At 45.8% G+C, this 20,794-nt stretch overlaps 1 protein-coding gene across 1 annotated transcript; it reads right to left on the bottom strand.

Moving 5' to 3' along the window:
• Window positions 1-13,675: 13,675 nt before the first annotated feature.
• TEX48 (testis expressed 48) lies at window positions 13,676-17,492 on the bottom strand. The gene is made up of 4 exons (XM_036261729.1): window positions 17,434-17,492; window positions 17,096-17,206; window positions 14,946-15,071; window positions 13,676-13,767 (listed from the first exon to the last, which is right to left on the bottom strand). Exons 1-4 carry the CDS (start codon window positions 17,435-17,437, stop codon window positions 13,676-13,678), a joined length of 333 nt encoding a protein of 110 aa, XP_036117622.1. The 5' UTR covers window positions 17,438-17,492.
• Window positions 17,493-20,794: the final 3,302 nt, after the last annotated feature.

The following is a 20,794-nucleotide window of genomic DNA, read 5'->3' as shown; positions in this document are numbered from 1 at the left end:
ATACCCCATTCCCAGCTGAGAGCTGGACCTTGTTGGGTAAGACATGCTGTGGTTCACTGATGCAGAGACGTCCCTGAGATGTGTTGACAGAATGTTCTAGACATCTGTCCTCTAGGGCGATAGGGAAAGCTGTTACGGAGAGATGGAGACACTTCCTCATTTGCTGGCAGGTATCGAGAGAAGCTGCTGGTTGCTCCGTGCTACTGATGACCATGCACTGCAGGATCTGGGCGCTGGAAAGTCGTCTGCACTGCAGGGGCCTGATGGCGGAGAAGCCGTCTGCACTGCAGAAGCTAGATGCTGGAGAGGCTGCGTGTTATGAGGAGCCTGCGAAGATGAGCACACCAGGGCCCGGAAGGAAAGCCCGCTCTCCTCGTCTCTAGCACCCCCTACAGACAAAGATTTAAAGAGACCAGCTTCGTTTTTTGAAGAGCAGGCAACAAACAGTCCCCATGGAGTCCGCAGGGCAACTGAATGTCATTCTATCGCCACTGTGAAGGGCAGCCTAACTGGTTGGTTGAGAGTGGTTTCCCGGGTTCAAATCTCAGCTCTGCCATTTACCATCACTGTAACCTTAAGAGACTTATTCAGCTCTGTGTCTCAGTTTCCTAATTTGTAAAGCCAGGGTAGTAATAGTACTAACCCTGTTGGATTATGATGCTAAGTAAGTTGATACGTATAAAGCACTTGAAAGAGTAAGCAAGATCCCAGGCTTTTTTTTTTTTTTTTATGAATTTTTATTTATTTTTTTGTTACAGATATTTTACCTTTTTACCCCATTGGCACCCCCCCCCCCGTCCCCGGCTTAGTTGTCCACGTCCATTGGTCATGCATACATGCATATAAGTTCTGTGGTTTACCTCTTCCCACCCCCCCACCTCCCATCCCCTCTTCTGAGGGATGTCAGTCTGTGCCCTACTTCCATGTGTCTGGGTCTACTGTATTACTCAGACTGTTATGTTCATTATATTCCGTATATAAGTGAGATCATGTGGTATTTGTCTTTTTCTGCTTGGCTTCTTTCACTTAGGATAATACTTTCCAGGTCCCTCCATGTCGTCTCAAAGGATAAGAGATCTTTCTTTCTTACCGCTGCATAGTACTCCATTGTGTATATGTACCACAGCTTTTTTATCCAGTCGTCTACTGGTGGACACTTGGGGTGTTTCTAGATCTTAGCTATTGTAAATAGTGCTGCTATGAACATGGGGGTACATTGTTCTTCCTGATTGGTGTTTCAGGCTTCTTAGGGTATATTCCCAGCAGTGGGATCACTGGGTCAAATGGAAGTTCAATTTTTAATTTTTTGAGGTAGCACCATATTGTTTTCCATAGCGGCTGCACCAGTCTGCATTCCCACCAGCAGTGTATTAGAGTCCCCTTTTCTCCACACCCTCGCCAACACTTGTTGTTTGATGATTTGTTGATGGCGGCCATTCTGCCAGGTGTGAGGTGATACCTCATTGTTGTTTTAATTTGCATCTCTCTGATGATTAGTGATGTTGAGCATTTCTTCATATGTCTCTTGGCCATTTGTATGTCCTGTTTGGAGAGGTGTCTATTCAGCTCCTCTGCCCATTTTTTAATTGGGTTCTTTGTCTTCCTTTTGTGGAGTTGTATGAGCACTCTATATATATTGGAAATTAACCCCTTATCTGATACATCATTGGCAATGATGTTCTCCCATACAGCGGGTTGCCTTTCCATTTTGATGATTGTTTCTTTTGCTGTGCAGAAGCTTTTTAGTTTGATGTAGTCCCATGTGTTCATTTTCTCCTTTATTTCTGTTGCCTTAGGTGATGTATCAGTGAAAATTCTGCTCCGTATGATGTCCGAAATTTTGTTGCCTACATTTTCTTCTAGGATTTTTATGGATTCACGGGTCACATTTAAGTCTTTTATCCATTTTGAGTTTATTTTTGTGTATGGTGTAAGTTGATGGTCTAGTTTCATTTTTTTGCATGTAGCTGTCCAATTTTCCCAACACCATTTATTAAAGAGGCTGTCTTTACTCCACTGTATGCTCTTGCCACCTTTGTCAAATATTAATTGAGCGTATTGCCTTGGGTCCATTTCTGGGTTTTCAGTTCTGTTCCACTGGTCTATATGCCTGTTCTTGTGCCAGTACCAGGCTGTTTTGGTTACAGTCGCTTTGTAGTATAACCTGATATCTGGTATTGTGATCCCACCTACTTTGTTCTTCTTTTTCAAGATTGCTGTGGCTATTCAGGGTCTTTTTTGGTTCCATATGAACTTTTGAAGTATTTGTTCTAGTACTATGAAATATGTCGTTGGTATTTTGATGGGGATTGCATTGAATCTATAGATTGCTTTGGGTAGTATGGACATTTTAATTATGTTAATTGTTCCTATCCATGAACAGGGTATGTGCTTCCACTTTTTTATATCTTCCTCTATTTCTTTTTTCAATGACCTGTAGTTTTCTGCAAATAGGTCCTTTACTTCTTTGGTTAAGTTTATTCCTAGGTATCGTAATTTTTTTGGAGCGATGGTAAATGGGATTGTTTTTTCAGTTTCTCTTTCTGTGAGTTCATCATTGATGTACAAGAATGCCGTCGATTTCTTGACGTTAATTTTGTATCTTGCTACTTTGCCAAATTCATTTATTAAGTCTAATAGATTTTTGATGGAGTCTTTAGGGTTTTCTATGTACAATATCATGTCATCTGCAAATAGTGACAGTTTCACTTCCTCCTTTCCAATTTGGATCCCTTTTATTTTTTCTTCATGTCTGATTGCTGTGGCTAAGACTTCCAGTACAATGTTAAATAAGAGTGGCGAAAGTGGACATCCCTGTCTTGTTCCTGTTCTTAATGGAAATGTTTTTAGTTTCTGTCCATTGAGTATGATGTTGGCTGTAGGTCTTTCATATATGGCCTTTATTATGTTGAGATATGATCCCTCTATTCCCACATTGCTGAGTGTTTTTATCAGAAATGGATGCTGGATTTTGTCGAATGCTTTTTCAGCATCTATTGATATGATCATGTGGTTTTTATTCTTCATTTTGTTTATGTGGTGTATCACGTTTATTGATTTGTGAATATTGTACCAGCCTTGCATCCCTGGAATGAATCCCACTTGGTCATGGTGAATAATTTTTTGATGTATTTCTGGATCCGATTTGCTAATATTTTGTTCAGGATTTTGGCGTCTATGTTCATCAGGGATATTGGCCTGTAGTTTTCTTTCTTCGTAGTGTCTTTATCTGGTTTTGGAATTAGAATTATGCTGGCCTCATAGAACGTGTTTGGAAGTCTTCCTTCTTCTTGAATTTTTCGAAATAGTTTGAGGAGAATGGGTGTTAGTTCTTTTTTGAATGTTCGGTAAAACTCCCCCGTGAAACCATCTGGGCCTGGGCTTTTGTTTGCTGGGAGAGTCTTGATTACCTCTTCAATTTCCTTAGTTGTTATTGGTCTGTTCAAGTTTTCTATCTCTTCCGGGAATAGTTTTGGGAGACTGTGTGTTTCTAGAAATTTGTCCATTTCGCTTAGATTGTCGAATTTGGTGCCATATAGTTGTTCATAGTAGTTGTTAACGATCTTTTGTATTTCCGTGGTGTTGGTTGTTACTTCTCCTTTTTCATTTCTGATTTTGTGTATTTGGGTTCTCTCTCTTTGTTTCTTGGTGAGTCTAGCTAAGGGTCCATCAATCTTGTTTATCTTTTCGAAAAACCAGCTCTTTGTTTCATTGATCCTTTCAATTGTTTTTTTGGTCTCTATGTCATTTATTTTTGCTCTGATCTTTACTATTTCCTTCCTTCTACTTGCTCTGGGGTTTTCTTTTTGTTTGCTTTCTAATTCTTTAAGTTGTGAGGTTAGACAGTCAATTAGAAATTTTTCTTGTTTTTTGAGGTAGGCCTGTAGTGCTATGAACTTCCCTCTCAGATCTGCTTTCGCTGCATCCCATAGATTTTGTGTTGTTGTGTGTTCATTTTCATTGGTTTCCAGGAAGTTTTTAATTTCTTCCTTGATCTCCTCGGTGACCCATTCATTGTTTAATAACATGCTATTTAGCCTCCATGTGTCGAAATGTCTTTGCATGTTCTTGTTGCAATTGATTTCTAGTTTCATGCCATTGTGATCTGAGAAGATGCTTGATATGATTTCAATCTTCTTGAACTTGTAGAGATTTTGTTTGTGTCCTATCATGTGGTCTATCTTTGAGAATGTCCCATGTGCACTTGAGAAGAATGTGTATTCTGTAGTTTTGGGGTGTAATTCTCTGTAGATATCTATTAAATCCATTTGGTCTAGTGCTTCATTTAGAATCTCTGTTTCCTTGCTAATTTTTTGCCTAGAGGATCTATCCAGTGCTGTCAACGGGGTGTTGAAGTCCCCTGCTATGATTGTATTGTTGTCGATTTCTCCTTGGAAGTCCTCCAGAAGATTTTTAATATATTTTGGTGCTCCTATATTGGGTGCATATATGTTTATCAAGGTTATATCTTCCTGTTGGATAGATCCTTTCAATATTATGTAGTGGCCGTCTTTGTCTCTAGTTATGGTCTTCATTTTGAAATCTATTTTATCAGATATGAGAATTGCTACCCCAGCTTTTTTTTGCTTTCCATTTGCTTGGAAAATTTTTTTCCATCCCTTCACTTTCAACCTATGTGAGTCTTTTGTTGAGAGGTGGGTCTCTTGTAAACAACATATAGATGAGTCATGCTTTCTTATCCAATCAGCTACTCTGTGTCTCTTTATGGGAGCATTCAATCCATTTACGTTTAAGGTGATTATTGATATGTACTTATTTATTGCCATTTTTGTTTAGTGTGGTTCTATTTTTCTTCCCATTTCTATTGCTAATTACAGCAGTCCTTTTAACATTTCTTGCAGTGCTGGTTTGGTGCTAATGTATTCCCTTAGCCTTTTTTTGTCTGGGAAGCTCTTTATTTGATCTTCTATTTTGAATGATAGCCTTGCTGGGTAGAGTAGTCTTGGATTCAGATTCTTGTTTTTCATGACTTTGATTACTTCATGCCATTCTCTTCTGGCCTGTAGTGTTTCTTGGGAGAAGTCAGCTGAGAGCCTTATGGGGTTCCCTTTGTAGGTAACCTGTTGCTTCTCTCTTGCTGCTTTTAGGATTCTCTCTTTGTCTTTAATTTGTGGCATTTTAATTACTATGTGTCTTGGTGTGGGCCTGTTTGGGTTCTTCTTACTTGGGACTCTCTGTGCTTCTTAAACTTGAATGCCTTCTTCCTTCACCAAATTAGGGAAGTTTTCTCTCACTATTTTTTTGAATATATTCTCTATCCCTTGCTCATTTTCTTCTTCTTCGGGGACTCCTATGATGCGAATATTATTACGTTTCCAGTTGTCCCATAGTTCTCTTAAGCTGTCTTCCTGTTTTTTAATAGTTTTTTCCTTTTGTTTTTCTGATTGGTTGATTTTTTCTACCCTGTCTTCTAATTCACTGATCCGGTCCTCAGCTTCCCCTACCCTGCTTTTTAAACCTTCCAATGTGTTTTTCATTTCGGATATGTCATTTTTTTATCTCTTCTTGTTGGTTTTTAATTTCCAATTGGCTTATTTTCAGTGTCTCTATGTCCTTACTCATGCTGTTCAGCTTCCTCAAGATCATGGCTCTGAATTCTAGCTCTGTTAACATGCCTAATTGCTCCACATTGATCTCATTTTCGGTGGAGGTGTCGTGCTCTTTCATTTGGCTTCTGTTTCTGTGTTTCACCATTTTGGCTATCACTGTGGGCTTTGGAGCCTGTCAAGTTCTCCCTGTGGGTGTTGGTGTTCTGCTGTTTGTGGCTCCCTCTCCTGTGTTTAGATGAGCGAGGGAGGACCCACGTTGAACACCACTGTCAAGTCTTACTTTCCTGGTTAAAGTTGCCAGCCCAGGAAACGTACTGTTATCCTCTAGCTTTTTGCCTGGAGGCTAGCAGTCTAGGTTAATTGATGAGTTTTGGGTTGTCAGTTGATTGAAAAACTCCCTCTGGTGCTCAGCCAAGGGGCTTTCACGAGGGTGGGGCAGATGCTGGTTGTTAGTGAGCCTCAATTAGCACTTCAATGGCCCACAGGGTGGGGTTGGATCTCCGAGGGAGGGGCTGCTGCCTCTCCCCAGAGCCCTTGGAAGGAGCAATGTGGCCACCTTCCTGAGTGGCTGCACTCAGCCAAAGCTCTGAGCGCCCTCCAAACCCCGAGTGTCCCGACACAGTTCCAGTCCAGTCCGCCCTCCCTCCGCCGGAGCCCAAGGTGAGTGGCTGTGGCTGTTTCAGCCTCTGTCCCGGCTGCGCTGTGGGGCCGCCTGGGAGTGTGACCCGAGGGCGCCGCTCACAGCTGAGGCCGCTGCCGACCGTGGGCTCCCAGCCCCGTCTCGCGCCTTCGCAATCCTACCGGGATGGAGTCAGTGTCCCTCGTTGTATGGTCTCCAAGCTGCTTTTCTGTTGCTTTTTCCCGTCGATTTGTCTGTGTTATAGTTGTAATTCCAGTTTGGTTCTGGGAGACGGTCTGTGTAGCTCCGTTCACTCCGCCGCCATTTTTTGGTTTAGATCCCAGACTTTACACAGTGCTATTATCATTAGTACTCACCTCCTTCGAATTACAACCAGGATGGGCTTCCTCTGTGGGTGTCAAGTGTAGTCTGCAATACTAGGGCATCTTTTAAAAATTCCTCTTTCCTGAGGTGGGGGCAAGAACAGGGAGCGCTAATTGGATGAGTTGTCTTCTTAACTCACTTTGCTCATATTGCAAACATGAGAACTCTGGCAATGCTATTTTGTTGTTTAAAACTCCTCTGTGGCTCCTGCGTACCTTTAGGATAAGAACCCAACCCCCTCTCCCTGGATGCTAAGGTCTCACAGCTCGGCCCCCTCACCTTCCGCCACACCCGGCTCAGGTCTTCCCTCCAGTCATTCCGAACACTGAAGTTCACTCACTGTTCTCACACCTCCCCAGGCCGTGCCTGTTTCCCCACTTTATTTTGTCCCCTCCTGGAGTATCCTTCTCCCTCCATTTTGCTCCGCCGATTCCCTTTCAACCCTCAGAAAACTCAAGCACCATGTCTCCCAGAAAGTCATCTCTGAATTCCCAAGGTGGTTGCAAAATGCTTCTCATCTTTCTGCTCCCAAAGCTGTTCTATTATGATGAAGTGATCAGCCTCTGTGCCTGGCTCCCTGGCTGAAGCTGAAGGCCCTCGGGTCTCCTGTGTGTTCCTCGTGTTTGCACACACTGTGTTCTCACACACGGCCCTGTGTGTCTGCACTGTGCACTGTTCACCAACACAGTGAGCCCTGCGCCCCTCCAGGGCTGCTGGTTGTGGTTTTTGCACAACCCACGCCACTGTCCACTCTCGTCCTGAGTACTAAGTGGAGTCACACAGTAGGCGAGCAGAGTTGTGCCCGCAAGGCCGAGACATGTATGGCAGCACCTGTTTATAGCCACATGTCCACTAACCCACCTCTCTCAGACACTTCCTCGTTAGGTTGCTTAGAAGTGAGTGAAGTGTTTGAGAAGGATAAAACCACATTTCTTTTTAAGAGACGAGGTTCTAATTGCTCCGCATCCAGGGGAACCTCAGAAGTAGGCTGGGGGAGGGGAAAAGAGGGACACAGTTCGATGATGCAACCAAGGATTTTAATGGGAGGCAGCTCCTCCCCCAGTGGCTTTCTCAGGAGTTGAAGTGACTCTTGCTGGTGGCACAGGGGTGGCTCAGACGTCTTCTCCTTCTCGGGGGAAGTTTCCAAATCGGTCTTCATGGCTCCTGTGCACCTCCTTCCTCCTGGAGTCCCTCCAGCAGCTGTGCTGCCTCGGAGACCTGCCTGGGGCAGCTTGCTGACTAGCAGAACGCTCAGGGTCTCCTCAGGTTAAATGCCTTCACCGCCTCCATGTTGCTGGAATGGAACAAGTGTCTCTTTTGACTGCTGTTTTTGCGTATACTCGCGTTCAGATCTGAAAAAGGACAAGGCTTTGAATTACACGCGAATGAGCAGTCTTGGTCATATCCCATCTGGGGATCGGTCATATCTCATTTGGGGATCGCTCATATCATGGCCTAATAAAATTCTGCTTGCTTGAGCTAAGAATAACCCCACACTACGTTAAGCAGTTGAGATCTTAGAGATTACTTGTCACATCAGCATAGCCTAGCTGGTCCTGACTAGTACATTCATACAATTTCCATCTATGGGGTGCCTTCTCTGTGGGGCCCTAATCTAGGCACTTACATATGTGGCCCCGTTTTATCCTCCCAACAATCCAAAAGGTAGGTAGTGTATTATCCTTTCTTCATTTTGCAGAGGAGGATGCTGAAGCTCAGAGAGAGAGGCCCAGTGACACTGTCCGGCTCAGTAAGTGGCTGAGGCACAGTTCAAGCAGGTGTATCGCATTAAAGCCAATGCTCTTTCATGTCCACTCCTGTATTGTTACAGGTGTGGGCAGTTGTGCCCCTTCCACACCCCCGAAAGGCAGAGAGAGAGATCTGAGGATGTCCTAGCAGAAAGCAGCTGGGGAGACTCGGGTGTTCTCGCCAACTACCACGCGGCCAAGTCGAACCTACCGAAGGTCCGAGGGTGCTGCTCTTGGGACAGTCTTGGGCTGGCGGCGCGCACAGGGGTGGGAGGCCCCTCGCTGGCCTGGCAGCAGCAGCAGCAGCAGAACTTGGATGCCATGATTGGGTGGGCTGTGGGGAGAGGGGAGGGCCCTGGGGGGGGCTGACTGCAGCCCCAAACTCAGAAGCCCATTGTTATTTAAGCGGTGGGTCATACTGGGCCAGCCTCTCCCCAAGGTCTCACCCTCTCCTCCCACACCTGCTGGAGCTCCCTGTGGCCAGCAGGCCAGGGTCACCTGTGCGGGTCTACCTCTGGCTGGCCCTTCCTCTTCTGTCCAGAGCGACCCAAGAAAGGGCTTGGAGCGTCCGCTCTGACAGTCCGCCTGCAGAGGCGTCTTGTTGAAGCAGCAGGCCTGGAGGTTGGGCCCAGTTCTCTGGGCAGGGCTGTTTGCGAAATGAACGGAGACGGGCTGGAAACTGCCGATCCTTCTCTGCCGGGTCTCGTGGCAGCCAAGCCCGGCACATCCACGCGGCAGCGCCCACAGAGAAGCCTGTGTTTAGAAGTCGGTTTATCTTCTGCCTTTTGGGTATCTGCTCTTGGGCTGAGTCTGTAATCTGTTGGAAAATGGGGATAGTGGTACCCACCTTGGGACACATGGTCAGTGCATGTAAAGTGACCACTGTGACGGCAGGCTCAGTGCTCATCCTCTTGGTGTTCTTGCTCCTTCATTAGCTTGTTGGCTCCCGTCCCTGCCAGCTGGGCCCCAGTCCCGGGGGAGCATGACGCTGCAGCCCAGTCCCGCTGGGTCAGATCCTGGCTCGGCTCTAACCTGCTGTGTGGCTGGGGGTTAGTCTATGGCCGTCTCTGGGCCTAGGCTCCCATCTGTAACAGGTGGTGGTTGGGCTGCATCATCTCTCCAAGGTTCTTTCCATCTGTGATGATCCAAGTGTCCAAGGTTGTAGGTCCTTACTTTCCAACCCCCTTTTCTCTCTCCCAGGCCCTTAGCCACCTCCCACTCTCGCTCCCCATTCCTGTGGCCAAATTCGAATCTAACACCACCTTCGTCCACTCCTCCCTGCTGTCTCCTCCCACCCCACCCCCATCTGTTCTAGCTGCCTTTGCGTAGGCTCCACCTTGGGCCTGGGATGTTCCTCCCCAGGGGGCCGAAAGACTCCTTCCCTCGCCACCTTCAAGCCTTGCTTCAAGGTCACCTTTTCTAGAGAGGCCTCTGTACCCTATTCGATGCACCCTATGCAAACCCCTTTCGTCCCTCAGCACCCCTCTCCCCTTCCCACCTCATTCTCCTCCCTAGCCTTCGGCACATTTGGGAGTTAGGCACTGTGTCCAGCATATATTGATTGGGGACCACGGGTGTGAACATGGGTGAGAGATTCTCTCACGGAGGCAGGAATGAGTCCAGCTCACTGCTGGACCCCAGCACTGAGCACGGCTGTGCACAGAGGAGGCGCCCTCTCCGTGCTGTGTGAATGGACTCATGAGCCGCCTCCGCCTGTGGGCAACAATATGCCTGGTGTTCTCCCTCGGGCTAATGGGTGTTTTGCTCCCCGCTCAGAGAACGGGTAGAAACATCCTGATTCTGGACTTACCTCGTTCTCCCAGTGACTTCGATCTTGGAAGGTAAACAAGAGAAACCACCGAGGGGCCCAGCACTGGCGTTGGCCGAGCATTTTGGACAGGTCCTTTGACATTGATCAGCCCACTTTCAGCTTCACTCTACAAGGCCGGACTTGGCCTCGTTTTTCTGCCGACAGAACCGAGCTTCAGAAAGAGGACTTTCCCAGGGCTCCCAGCCAAGAGAACAGGGGGTTTAATGTCGTTTTGTCTGGTGCCAGCGCCTGTGCCATCCACGCCCTCACCCTACAGTCAGTTTTGGAGGAAGAGATGTTCAGAACCACCTTCTCCTCTGAGAGTTGTGTCAGCTGCTTGTCAGATGGAAGGGTCCTCCAGAAGGACCCTTAGATGGAGGTGGGGTATGACTCTTGCCGGGCCTTGCTGTGCCATCTAGAGCAATTAAACCTCAGTCTTCCTAACTGCAAAATGGGGATGGTAAAACCTACTCCAGAATGGTTTTGAGAGGATTGGGCGACAGAGGTTGTGAAGTGCTGAGCACGGTGTCTGACACATCCTAAGTGCTCAATAAAGGGAAGGATGGTGATGTAGGAGAGATGCTGGCTGGGCGGTGGGCGTGGTGCCCTCCTTTACATGCAAGCAGGAGCCAAGGAAAAAGGGCCCTGCGTTGTCCTCTGTGGGCTGTGACATTCAGGTCTCCAGTGGCTCCACTGCACTTGGACCAGAACAAGAGAGAACAAGGGCAACCAGGAAGGCTGCTTCTGGAGCTGTAGGAGCCCTAAGGGGTCTTTCAGCACAGGTGGGGAGACTGGGACCCAGAGAGCGAGGAAAACAATGGGGTCAAGGTAAGTTAGAGCAAAAAGGCATCCAGGAGTGATGGAGACAGTGTCCCTTTAAGTGCAGAATGAATACCCCTCCTACCCTCAGCTCTAACCTTTGGCCTCACTCACCTGCAGCTCCAGAGCAGAGAGTCTGTCTGTGACGTCACAGAGCCTGGGAACTGAGGCACAGAATGTTTATTAGGGATCTTGGTCAAGGTGACGCAGCAGCTGATAGTTGGCAGGAGGAGGATGGATCAGAGGCGGGGGCATTTGAAAGGCTCAGGGTTGATATTGTTCACTTGTTTCACAAATGGATTGTAACACTTTAGTTCCTTCTCCGCTAGGGAGGGAATACTGGTCTGTCACCTGCTGCCGCCACTTCCCTTTGTTCTGTCCTCGCCTCTGAGCTACGGTGACGTGAGGGAGATTTGCCCCAGCGCCGGTGATCAGTGGGGGCTCACTCTCCTGATCAGTCAGCTGCCCAGCTAACTTAATTGTATCTCCACCCTTGATCCCCTTTTGTAAGGTAACATAGCCACGGGCTCTGCGAAGTCCGACAAAGACATCTTTGGGGGGCCGTTATTCTGCCAACCACAGTCCTGAAGTACTTGTAGCAAGGAAATAAATTCCCAACTCAAAATGCTAGAAAAGGAACATCAAAGAAATCAAAAGAATATACAAGGAAAAGAAGTACCAAAATTAAAAACTGAAATTAAGTAGAGTATACGAAACAGTGGATCTAATTGATACATCAAAATCTTTTTTTTAAAAAGTGAGCAAAATTGAAATTTATCTTAATTGGGAAAAAGGGAGAAAACACAAATATATAAAATTAGAAAGGATAAGGGGAAATAACCATTGAGACAAAGAAAATTTTTAAAAATTTGAGAGTACTTTATATATCTGTATGCAAATACATTTGTAAAACTAGATGAAGTAGATAATTTCCTAGGGAAATAGTTTATCAAAATGACTACATTAGAGACAGAAAACTTTATTAATTACTATACAAAAAAGTAGGGACATTTATAAAAAACTACCCTCCCCCAATAAAAGGCAACAGGCCCAGATGGTTTCACAGGGGAATTCAACCAAACTTTCAAAGACTGGATAGTTCCAATGCTACATAAATTGTTCCAGAACATATACAATGAAGGACAGCTTCCACATTCTTTTTATGAAATTTTTTATGAAGCAAATATATAATAATATTGGTAACGAAGTCTGATAAAGATAATGCAAAAAAAATTACAGTGATGACACCTATTGATACAAAACTATTAAAATATTAGTGAGCTGAATCATACTTTGTATTATGAAAATAATACATTATGATCAAGTAGAATTTATTTGTGGATGGATGAGGAGTTTATTCCTCCATAGATGTTAGAAAAAAAAAAAAAGAAATTAATGGATATTTTCTTAATATGATAGCTCTATCTCTATTGCAATCTCTTTGTCCTAAACTGGGCTTTTTCCTTAATGGGCAAATACTAGTGGTATTTCTTTTAAAATAAAGAAAAAGCACAGATATCCACTACCTCTACTATGTAACAATGTACTTGTGGTATTAGCCATTGTAATTAGACAAGATAAATCAGAGATAGAAGAATTAGAAAAGGAAGAAGCTAAAGTATGTCTACTTGCAGATGGTATAGTAATATTCCTGGTAATCTGTAATGGAATCAGTGACAAAACTAGCTTAACCAATAACAATTCAGGAGGGAAGCAAGACAAAATAACAGTTAACTCAATAGTGTTAGTACACACAAGCAATAACTAGTTACAGTATTAATGATAGAGGAAAAACTCCATTTACAATGGCAACAGAAAAGATAAAGTACTTAGGAATAAATTCAATAAGAAATTTGCAAAATTTACGTGAAGACATTTAAAAAGAACCATGAAAGACAAAAAAGTATGTTTGAACAAATGAAAAGCCATTTGTAGATGGGAGGACTCAACACCACACAGGTGTCAGATTAAAAAATAAAATGACATGACTCCTGCATGCAGTTGATGGTCTTGACTCAGATCCTGGGCTGGGCAAAAAAGTCTCTGGAAGACATTTTTGGGACAACTGATGAAATTGGAATAGCATTGTATCAATGTTGACTTTCTTGCTTTTGATCATTGCACCGTAGTTATGCAAGACTATCCGTGATCTCAGGAAATGCACTGAAGAATTCAGGGGTAAAGGGACATGCTGTGCACAACTCACTCCCCAGTGGCTTAGGAAGATAGTTCTGGGGAGAGGTAGGAAAGACATGGTGGAGCAAATGGAGGCGATGGAAACTGGCAAATCTGGGTAAAAGTGAATAGTTCTTGGTACTATTCTTGCAGCTTTTCTGTTAAATTGGAAATTATCTCCGAGTTCAAGAAAAAGCTATCCAAAAAGTTAAAAAAATCTGCTTTGGGTTAGTTAGATGTTAGGTTAGCCTATTTAAAAAGGGTAAGACATTCTGGAAGCGAGTCTCCCTGGGAAGGGGCCGGGGAAAGAAGGACACAGTCCTGTGATGTGACCAAGGAGTTTAATTGGAGGCAGCTCCTCCCTCGGTGGCTTTTCCGGGAGCTGCAGTGACTCTTGCTGGCGGCCCAGGGGTGGCTCAGACGTCTCCTCCTCCTCGGGGGAAGTTTCCGAATCAGTCTTCATGGCTCCTGGTGGCCTCCCTCTTCTCCCGGAGTCCCTCCAGCAGCTGCGCTGCCTTGGAGACCTGCGTGGGGTCCCCAACTAGAATTTTCAGGGTCTCCCAGTGAGGCATGGGTGACGTGGCCATCGAGTCTGGGAGTGGCGGTCTAGGTCTCTCTTGTGAACACCTCTTTGGGGACCATCTGTATTCATATATGAAAGAAGAAAGGAAAAAATCACGCCGGGTGAAGCCTTTGCATTGGGCCTGGCTGGACTGTCCTGGTTGCCTCCACCCCGGACCCTTGTCTGATTCTGGAATACTGTATGAGCCGTGCAGACTGCAGCCAGGGACTCAGACTGCAGAGAGGGACAAGGCCCATGCCCCAGGGGTTCCTGGTCCGTGTCAAGACCCCAGCCTTCGGCAGTCGGTTCTGCACTGTGTTCGTACAGTGCAGGGGTGCGATCACGGGTACGTCCAGGGATGGTACGGGGCCTCGCCAAGAGCAGTGTCCCGGAGAGGGAGAGTTAGGCCCATCCCGGTTCTGATAATGATGCCACTCCCTGGTGGGCTTCTGGAAAGTTCCTTCCCCCTGTGGACCTCAGCTTTCCCTATGCAATGAGATGTGGTTTTTAAACTGGGTTCCATGGAGCCCTCTGGGGAGTGTGGAGGGGAGAAGAAGGGGAGGGCTAGCTCCTGGCCTCCTACCCTCCACTTAAGTTAAGCCGACCCCTTTGACCTTTTATAGAAATTGGACTTGGTGTCAGGTTGTCTGCAAGGAGGGTTTAGCTCTTGTGAGAATTCTGCAGTGACTGGGCTGGCTGATCCTCAGTTCAGCAGCTGGCCTCCTAGGGTGGCTGTGAGTGTGTGAGGCCACCCGGGCACAGCACTGGTGGCCAGCAATGTGGCCGTTTCTTCAGGACTGGGCTCCACAACCCAGAGACGTCCCACCCCCACTAGGGCTATGGATGTGCTCAGTCCACAGGCCTTTTCTGGCGGTTGACTTGCCACGCGCCTGGCTGTGTTTAGGGGAACAAAACCCACAGGGGCCCTGTCCTCCTGGAGCTTACTGTCTAGAGCCCAAGGCAGACATTAAGCAATAATCACACAAATACACACACATAACAATGCCACAGGACTTCGAAGGGGAGTGTGGGTGTGTGTTCTCTCTCCCAAGATTTGCTACTCGGGAGCCCCCAGAGCAGATCACGCAGGCAGGTCTTAACCCTTGGCCCCTCTCCAGCGTGCTCTAGAATACGACGGGAGTAATCCTGTCCCTCTTGTCACCCCACCTAACTCAAATATCAGTGGGGTTTGGTCATCGGGACAAGGCCCCTCTCCCAGGGGTTCCTGGTCAGTGTTAGATCCTAATTTGGGACTCACCCTCAAAATCACTGCTGCTGGTCGAGGACTCTTTTTCTGGATGGATCAGGGGTTGTCCCAAAGGCAAGTGGGAGGCTCTGGTATCATACTTAGGATTCGGTTGGCCGAGCAATCCCGTCTCCAAACCTGGCAATGAGCATTGCATAGGGTCACGTGGGAGGCGCAGAGGGACGGAGGGGAAGGCGTTCTGTCAGCTCTGAAGCAGCGCCCACGGGCCGTTGCCGGTCATTTACGGGGTGGGGAGCACCTGAGTCTACCTCCTCTCGTCTCCCGAGAGGGTCCCATCGTAGCAGTGCTGGCTTCAAGGTACGTATTCTTTTGAAAACATAACGTTTACCTTTTTTTCCCTGTTTATAAACGTAATGCGTATGCATCATAGAAAAGCTCGGAAATGTGGAAGACAATCAAGTAGGGAAAAAACGCCCCGAACACCCCTCCCCTCGGATATTATCCCAGTTCCACTCTTTCTTTTCCTATGCATGTTTTTACACAGTGCGCACCACCTTATACATTACAAATGCATTTTATTTTACCTTATACATTATACCACAAACATTTTTCTCATGTCACTAAATATTAAGAAGTAATGGTTGTATAGCATTCTGTTTTATGGATAATTCAAGGTTTATCTAACCGATGTTCTACTGTGGGGTGTTTAGACTTTTCAAGTTTCACCACTGTATATACTGTTGTGATGAATGTTGTTGTGCAGAAGACTTTGTTTTTATAACGTCTAGATTCCTGAAAATATAATAGCGTCTTGTTAGCAGACTGAGCTGTGTTCTGTGATAGGATAAAGAGTTCTGTTTATTATTACCTTGAGCAAATTGTTTTACCTCCCCCACCTCCCTTCAGGTCTGCAAAGTGAGACGTCTGTTTTGGATAATCATGTCCACTCCTTAGAGTCATTGTAGGGATTAAAGGGTAGCACTTCACCTGTGTGTCAGCTCGGACACAGTGCAGGCTGCATTGACCACAGCTGGTCCTAGTGCCCAGACGGTGCCTTCCGTCTAATAGGGGCTCCGTGATCATCATCATTATTATTATCTTGGACAAAGGGATTGACATTTCAGAGCTTCCTGGTTTTTATTGTGAAACGACTTCCAGGGGAAGTATTTTAAAGACCAGCCCCCGGTATGGATTTTTGGGAAAATAGACGATGAGATGTTTTTCCCCTGCCGTTGATCTGTCCCATCCCTTAGTGGGACTGTGGCAGACACCTGACTAGCCCTGCACCACCCCTCCCGCCCCGTGCCTGTCAGTCCTAGCTTTGCCTGAGCTGGACGACAAAGCTTCTTTCTTTTCGGTTCGAAATTGTTGATTCTGATCTCCAGTCGTGTCCACTATGACCTTTGCCCTGGATCATCAAGAAGGTTGTAATTACAAACCTCCTCCTCACTGTCCTCCCTGGTACATGCAGCCTTGGAAGCTGTGTGTGCCAGAAGCCCTGGCTACAGACAACACAACAACAAGAAATACGCTTTCATTTTGTGAACCATTGAGATTTCAAGACTCACTGTTTTGAACAGCAGAGCCTGGCCTATCCTGGCCAATACCCATCTAGAATTTCCATTTGTTGACATTAGTTGAGTGGCTACTTTGTGCGGTCCCTGTGCTAGGTGCTTAAATATATTACCTCATTTAATTCCCCCAGTGACCCTGGAAAGTAATCGCACGTTAGGAATACGCTCGTTTTGCAGGTGAGACCACTGCAACTCGGAGTGAGAGGTTCATTGACTCGCCCAGTTCTGTGGCGCAGCTGATTAGAGCTAGTCAGAGCCCCAAAGGCAGGGGACTTAACCAGTGTATCATCTTTAGAAAAGTGCTTCTAAAACGATGATGCACATGTAGGTTTACCTGGAGGTCACGTTAAAATGCAGGTTCTGATTCAGTAGGTCTAGAGTGGGGTCTGAAAGGACACTTCTAACACGTCTCCAGGCGATGGCGATGCTGCTGTCCCGCCATCGCACTCTAAGTATACGATTTTAAGCTCTATTGTTTATTGGTTTGGGTGCATGGCCACCCAATTCCCACCTTATTTCAGGTAGGAATTATCCCTCAGAAGCTGAAAGACACTCGAGGGTATCTCAGCAGGAGGGGGATAAACTAAATAAGGTCTAGAGAGGCCAGGCACCTGGTCTGGTACCTACCGGACGGCTGCTCTTGGATTTGACTGGGGATTGTGGAGTCATCTGTGGTATGGGGCTCCTCACAGTCTCGGCAGCACAAATAGAAGATCTTTGAAACCAGTCTTCGGTAGGCTGCGGTAGGAGGAAAAGAAATGAGAGCCATGGGTTCTGGGGTCTGAATTCCAGATGCCCACTGGAAATGTACTGTGGTGAGGGTCATATTGGGTCAGTCTCTCCCAAAGTAGAATAGTCTTCTCCTCTCTCAAACCTGCAGTTACCCATGACCTGCAGGTCCAGACCTTTCTGCCTCGGCTGCCCTCTTTAAAGGTATCTCCCCAGTTCTTACATAGTTTCCTTACCCATGGAAAGGAGTCGAAGCCTCTGTTATGCCAGTTTTGTCCGCAGGGCTGCTTTGTTGACTCAGCTGATCTTGAGTTTGAGCCCAGTTCCCTGGGCAGGGCTGTTTCCTAAATAAATATTAGACCATGTCTGAAAAATGCCAGTCCTTTACCTGTGCTCACAGTCCCAATATCACCCGATGACAGCGAAATCCCTGCTCATGTAGAAATGCAATAAGCATGCTCAGCTGTCAGGTAGATCTGTGTTCTACCCCATTTCTAGGTGCCTGTTCTTGGGTAAATCGCTTAACCTTCTTGAGCCTCGCTTTTATCATGGAGCCTGCTTCGCAGAAGTAACGGGTTCAATCTATGAAAAGTGACCCTTGTGGTGCAAGGTCCATAATAAGTGCCAGTCAGTGGTCATCTCCTGTCCCTTCCTGTGGCTCACTGCTCCCAGTGATTCCATGAATAGAAGCACAGGCTTGGAGGTTTCGGTCCTGGTTCTGCCACTACCTTGCTATATGGCTTTAGATGAGTCCGTGCTTGTCTGTCTCAGACTCCTCGTCACCAAGAAGGGAGAGTTAGGCTGGATATCTTCAAGGATCGTTCTAGCTCTGACGGCCCAGAATTATTAAGCCTGGTTTTCGTCCCAAACTCCTTTCTCTGTGTACTTTTTGTTGTTCCAAACTCCTTTCTTTGTCTCTGGATTTCCTAGTCTCACTCTCCCCTTTCTGTGGCAAACCCCTCTTTTGGGAAATTGTTGTCATGGTATCGGTAAATGTCTCTCACAAGACCCGATTCACTATGTGAGCTATCGCACTCCTGGGCACTGGTTCTTACTTTCTCTCCTGCTAAATATATCCTGGCCCAAGCCACCATATTTCTTGGCAGAACTAAGGCAATAGCGTTCCGATTTCCCTGTTTCTCTTACCCTAGACCTTTTAACAATTAATACAAAATCTTTAATTTCCTAAACATGAGATGTTCAACGTAGCACAATTTATCTGTTGTGGCTGGATATATCTAGCCGACAAGACACACAGATGTCCCCGTCGTGTGGGATTCTTGGACAAGCAGGGTTACGCCCTGGGCCTGTTTGTCCCATCACCAATAGTCTTTGGGGTCTGTTGCCAAGTCAGGTCTGCAGCACGATTTAAGCTCTGACACACTTCATGGATTTGTTTTATTGCCTTAGGATTTGTAAACAAATAGAAATTTATATAAAAGCAATTCACTATTTTGTTTTGGAGATGCACCATTTAGCAAAATAAGCTTGCCATTAATATACTTATTCTGACACCCCTTGCTTTGGTTTCAATTTTCTTCATCTGCTTATCTAAACTCCTGCTTCCTGGGATTTTGCTTTGTTTTCGGTTGACTTGTGTATGTAGAACGTGGAAGAAAGTGTTTTATAAGGGGGGATTGGAACAAGCCCCTGCCACGTGTCAGGCCTGAGAACTAATGGTTGGAGGCCTATCACCCAGGTGATCAACTTGTATACACTAAGTAATTGCTAAACATTTGCCTTAATCCCTTGACACCTCCATGAGCACAGATTCTGCCTTGTTAAATTAAGGAGAGAAGCTCACTTTAGTCAGCTTATATTCTGTAGGCAGTGATTTCCAGGGTGTTGATCATACAGGCTCTTGTTGGCCACGGAATTCAACACACCATGCCTAAGTACAGACTTTTGATCAATTGTAGTGTATTCTTTCCTGCTTGTCATGGTCTTAGTTACATTAAACTTGCGGCCTCTTCTGGGAAAAAACTCCTGCATCATATATACATATACTCTCATTATGTGTACTCTTATGTACTTATCTTAATCAATGGCAACCTTTCACTAGATGACTTAGAATTACAATGGCCATTATGGCAAACTTCCAATGTCAAAAATAAGAGATTTAAGAGGGGTTCCAGAGAAGAGAGAAGACAAAAAGGCCAAGCATGATTGATATGCTCTGGCCTCCAAAAGAGGGGGGAAAAAAAGGTCTCATCTGACTCAAATCTTCCGAAACCTGATGTCTTTGCATCTCTCCTTCTCTCTCCACCTCGCTTCATCTCTGCCTGCTCACACCCCTTCCGTTGCTTTCCCAACTGCAACTTTCTTCACAGGTGTTTCTCTAGGGAAGAACATTCAACGTTGCACACTATCCCCCTACACCAGAAGGTAGAGGTTGAATTAAACTCTGGGTGAGAGTTGAATTGAGGGCTAATGTAGGATAGTCCCAACTTTCAGAAAGACAGAAAGTTGCTGTACAATTCAGGACTCTGTTACTCTGTTACTCATTGTCCTGAGCTATCATATTTGTGCCGGTTAGTTTGCTTAATTGTTGACCTTCTTCAGTGGGAAATGTTTAAAAGCAGCAGATGGAAAAGACCAGATTTAATTAACCCACCTATGCATACATTTTAAAGCGTAGCCTTGAGATGGTAAGAAACATAGGAACCATATAAAACTATTTCAAAAGGCTTTCTCATAAGGGGAGATTGGGCAAAGATTCAAAATTGCAAACAAAATCAAGATGAATCAATAGGAGACCCAATAGACATCAAGACATTTTCAAAGAACATTCTAGGATAGACCTAAAATAGGGGATTTAGGTAAAATCAATTTGCATGGGCTATGCCGACGTAGAGCTGATCATTTTCAAAGAGTCCTAAATAATTAACTGGTAATCAAAACAACTGTAGGGCCTCTTGGATAAAACAATTGGCTCCTGAAATAAAAACAGGACCAAACGTTCCTCTGGTCTTAAAGAATGTGGAGCCTATAGATAAGGGCACGTGTATTTACTGAGCAGAAAAACCATTGGAAGAATTCATGTTCCATAAGGCAGAAGGACAGCTGTCCAAATCTGTCCAGTGGTGCAACTCTGGGGAGACCTTAGCACTCAACACTTTCTTATCCTTCCTCTGAACTCCCAAAAGCACCTGTCGATAAACATGGATGGACAATGACACCTAGCTTGTGACATGGTTTCTCATGTGTAAGACTGATTTTTCACTGCCAACTAGGACAAAGGCTGATTGTTCTGTGTGACCAATACTTGACCCACTCCAAGTGCATGACTCCCCAACCCCCTCTGTGGACTGTCTTCTTACACAGCATTGGGAGAAGTCAACCCTTCCTGGGGCTGTCCCCCAAGCTGGAGCAGACTCTGGGGACAGGAATTCTCCATAGAAGCTGGGCAACTCAAGGTGGTCATTGTCCCTTGCCTTGGCTGACATAGTATACAGCCGCACTAGGGCACAGCTGACCAATTCGTAACCCTTAGCTCAAATAATTATGGATATTAGAATCTGTATTTTGGCTCATCAGGGGAGCACGAACCATTGCCAGCACTTCATGTTGTCCTGGATCTAAGCCCAGACAAAAGGC

The sequence above is a fragment of the Molossus molossus genome, unplaced genomic scaffold, assembly GCF_014108415.1.
Source record: "Molossus molossus isolate mMolMol1 unplaced genomic scaffold, mMolMol1.p scaffold_m16_p_14, whole genome shotgun sequence".
NCBI lineage: Eukaryota > Metazoa > Chordata > Mammalia > Chiroptera > Molossidae > Molossus > Molossus molossus.
Note: the sequence above shows the minus strand (reverse complement) of the source record. Positions and strands in the feature narration are given on the sequence as shown.

Excerpts from the sequence above, each read along its gene's own strand:
- TEX48 (XM_036261729.1), bottom strand. Across the intron at positions 15,072-17,095 it reads AATCCAAGAGCAGCCGTCCG|GTTTGGAGACGGGATTGCTC; the intron begins GTAGGTACCAGA and ends GCTCATTGCCAG. Across the intron at positions 13,768-14,945 it reads CAGCAGCAGTGATTTTGAGG|ATGGTCCCCAAAGAGGTGTT; the intron begins GTGAGTCCCAAA and ends ATATGAATACAG.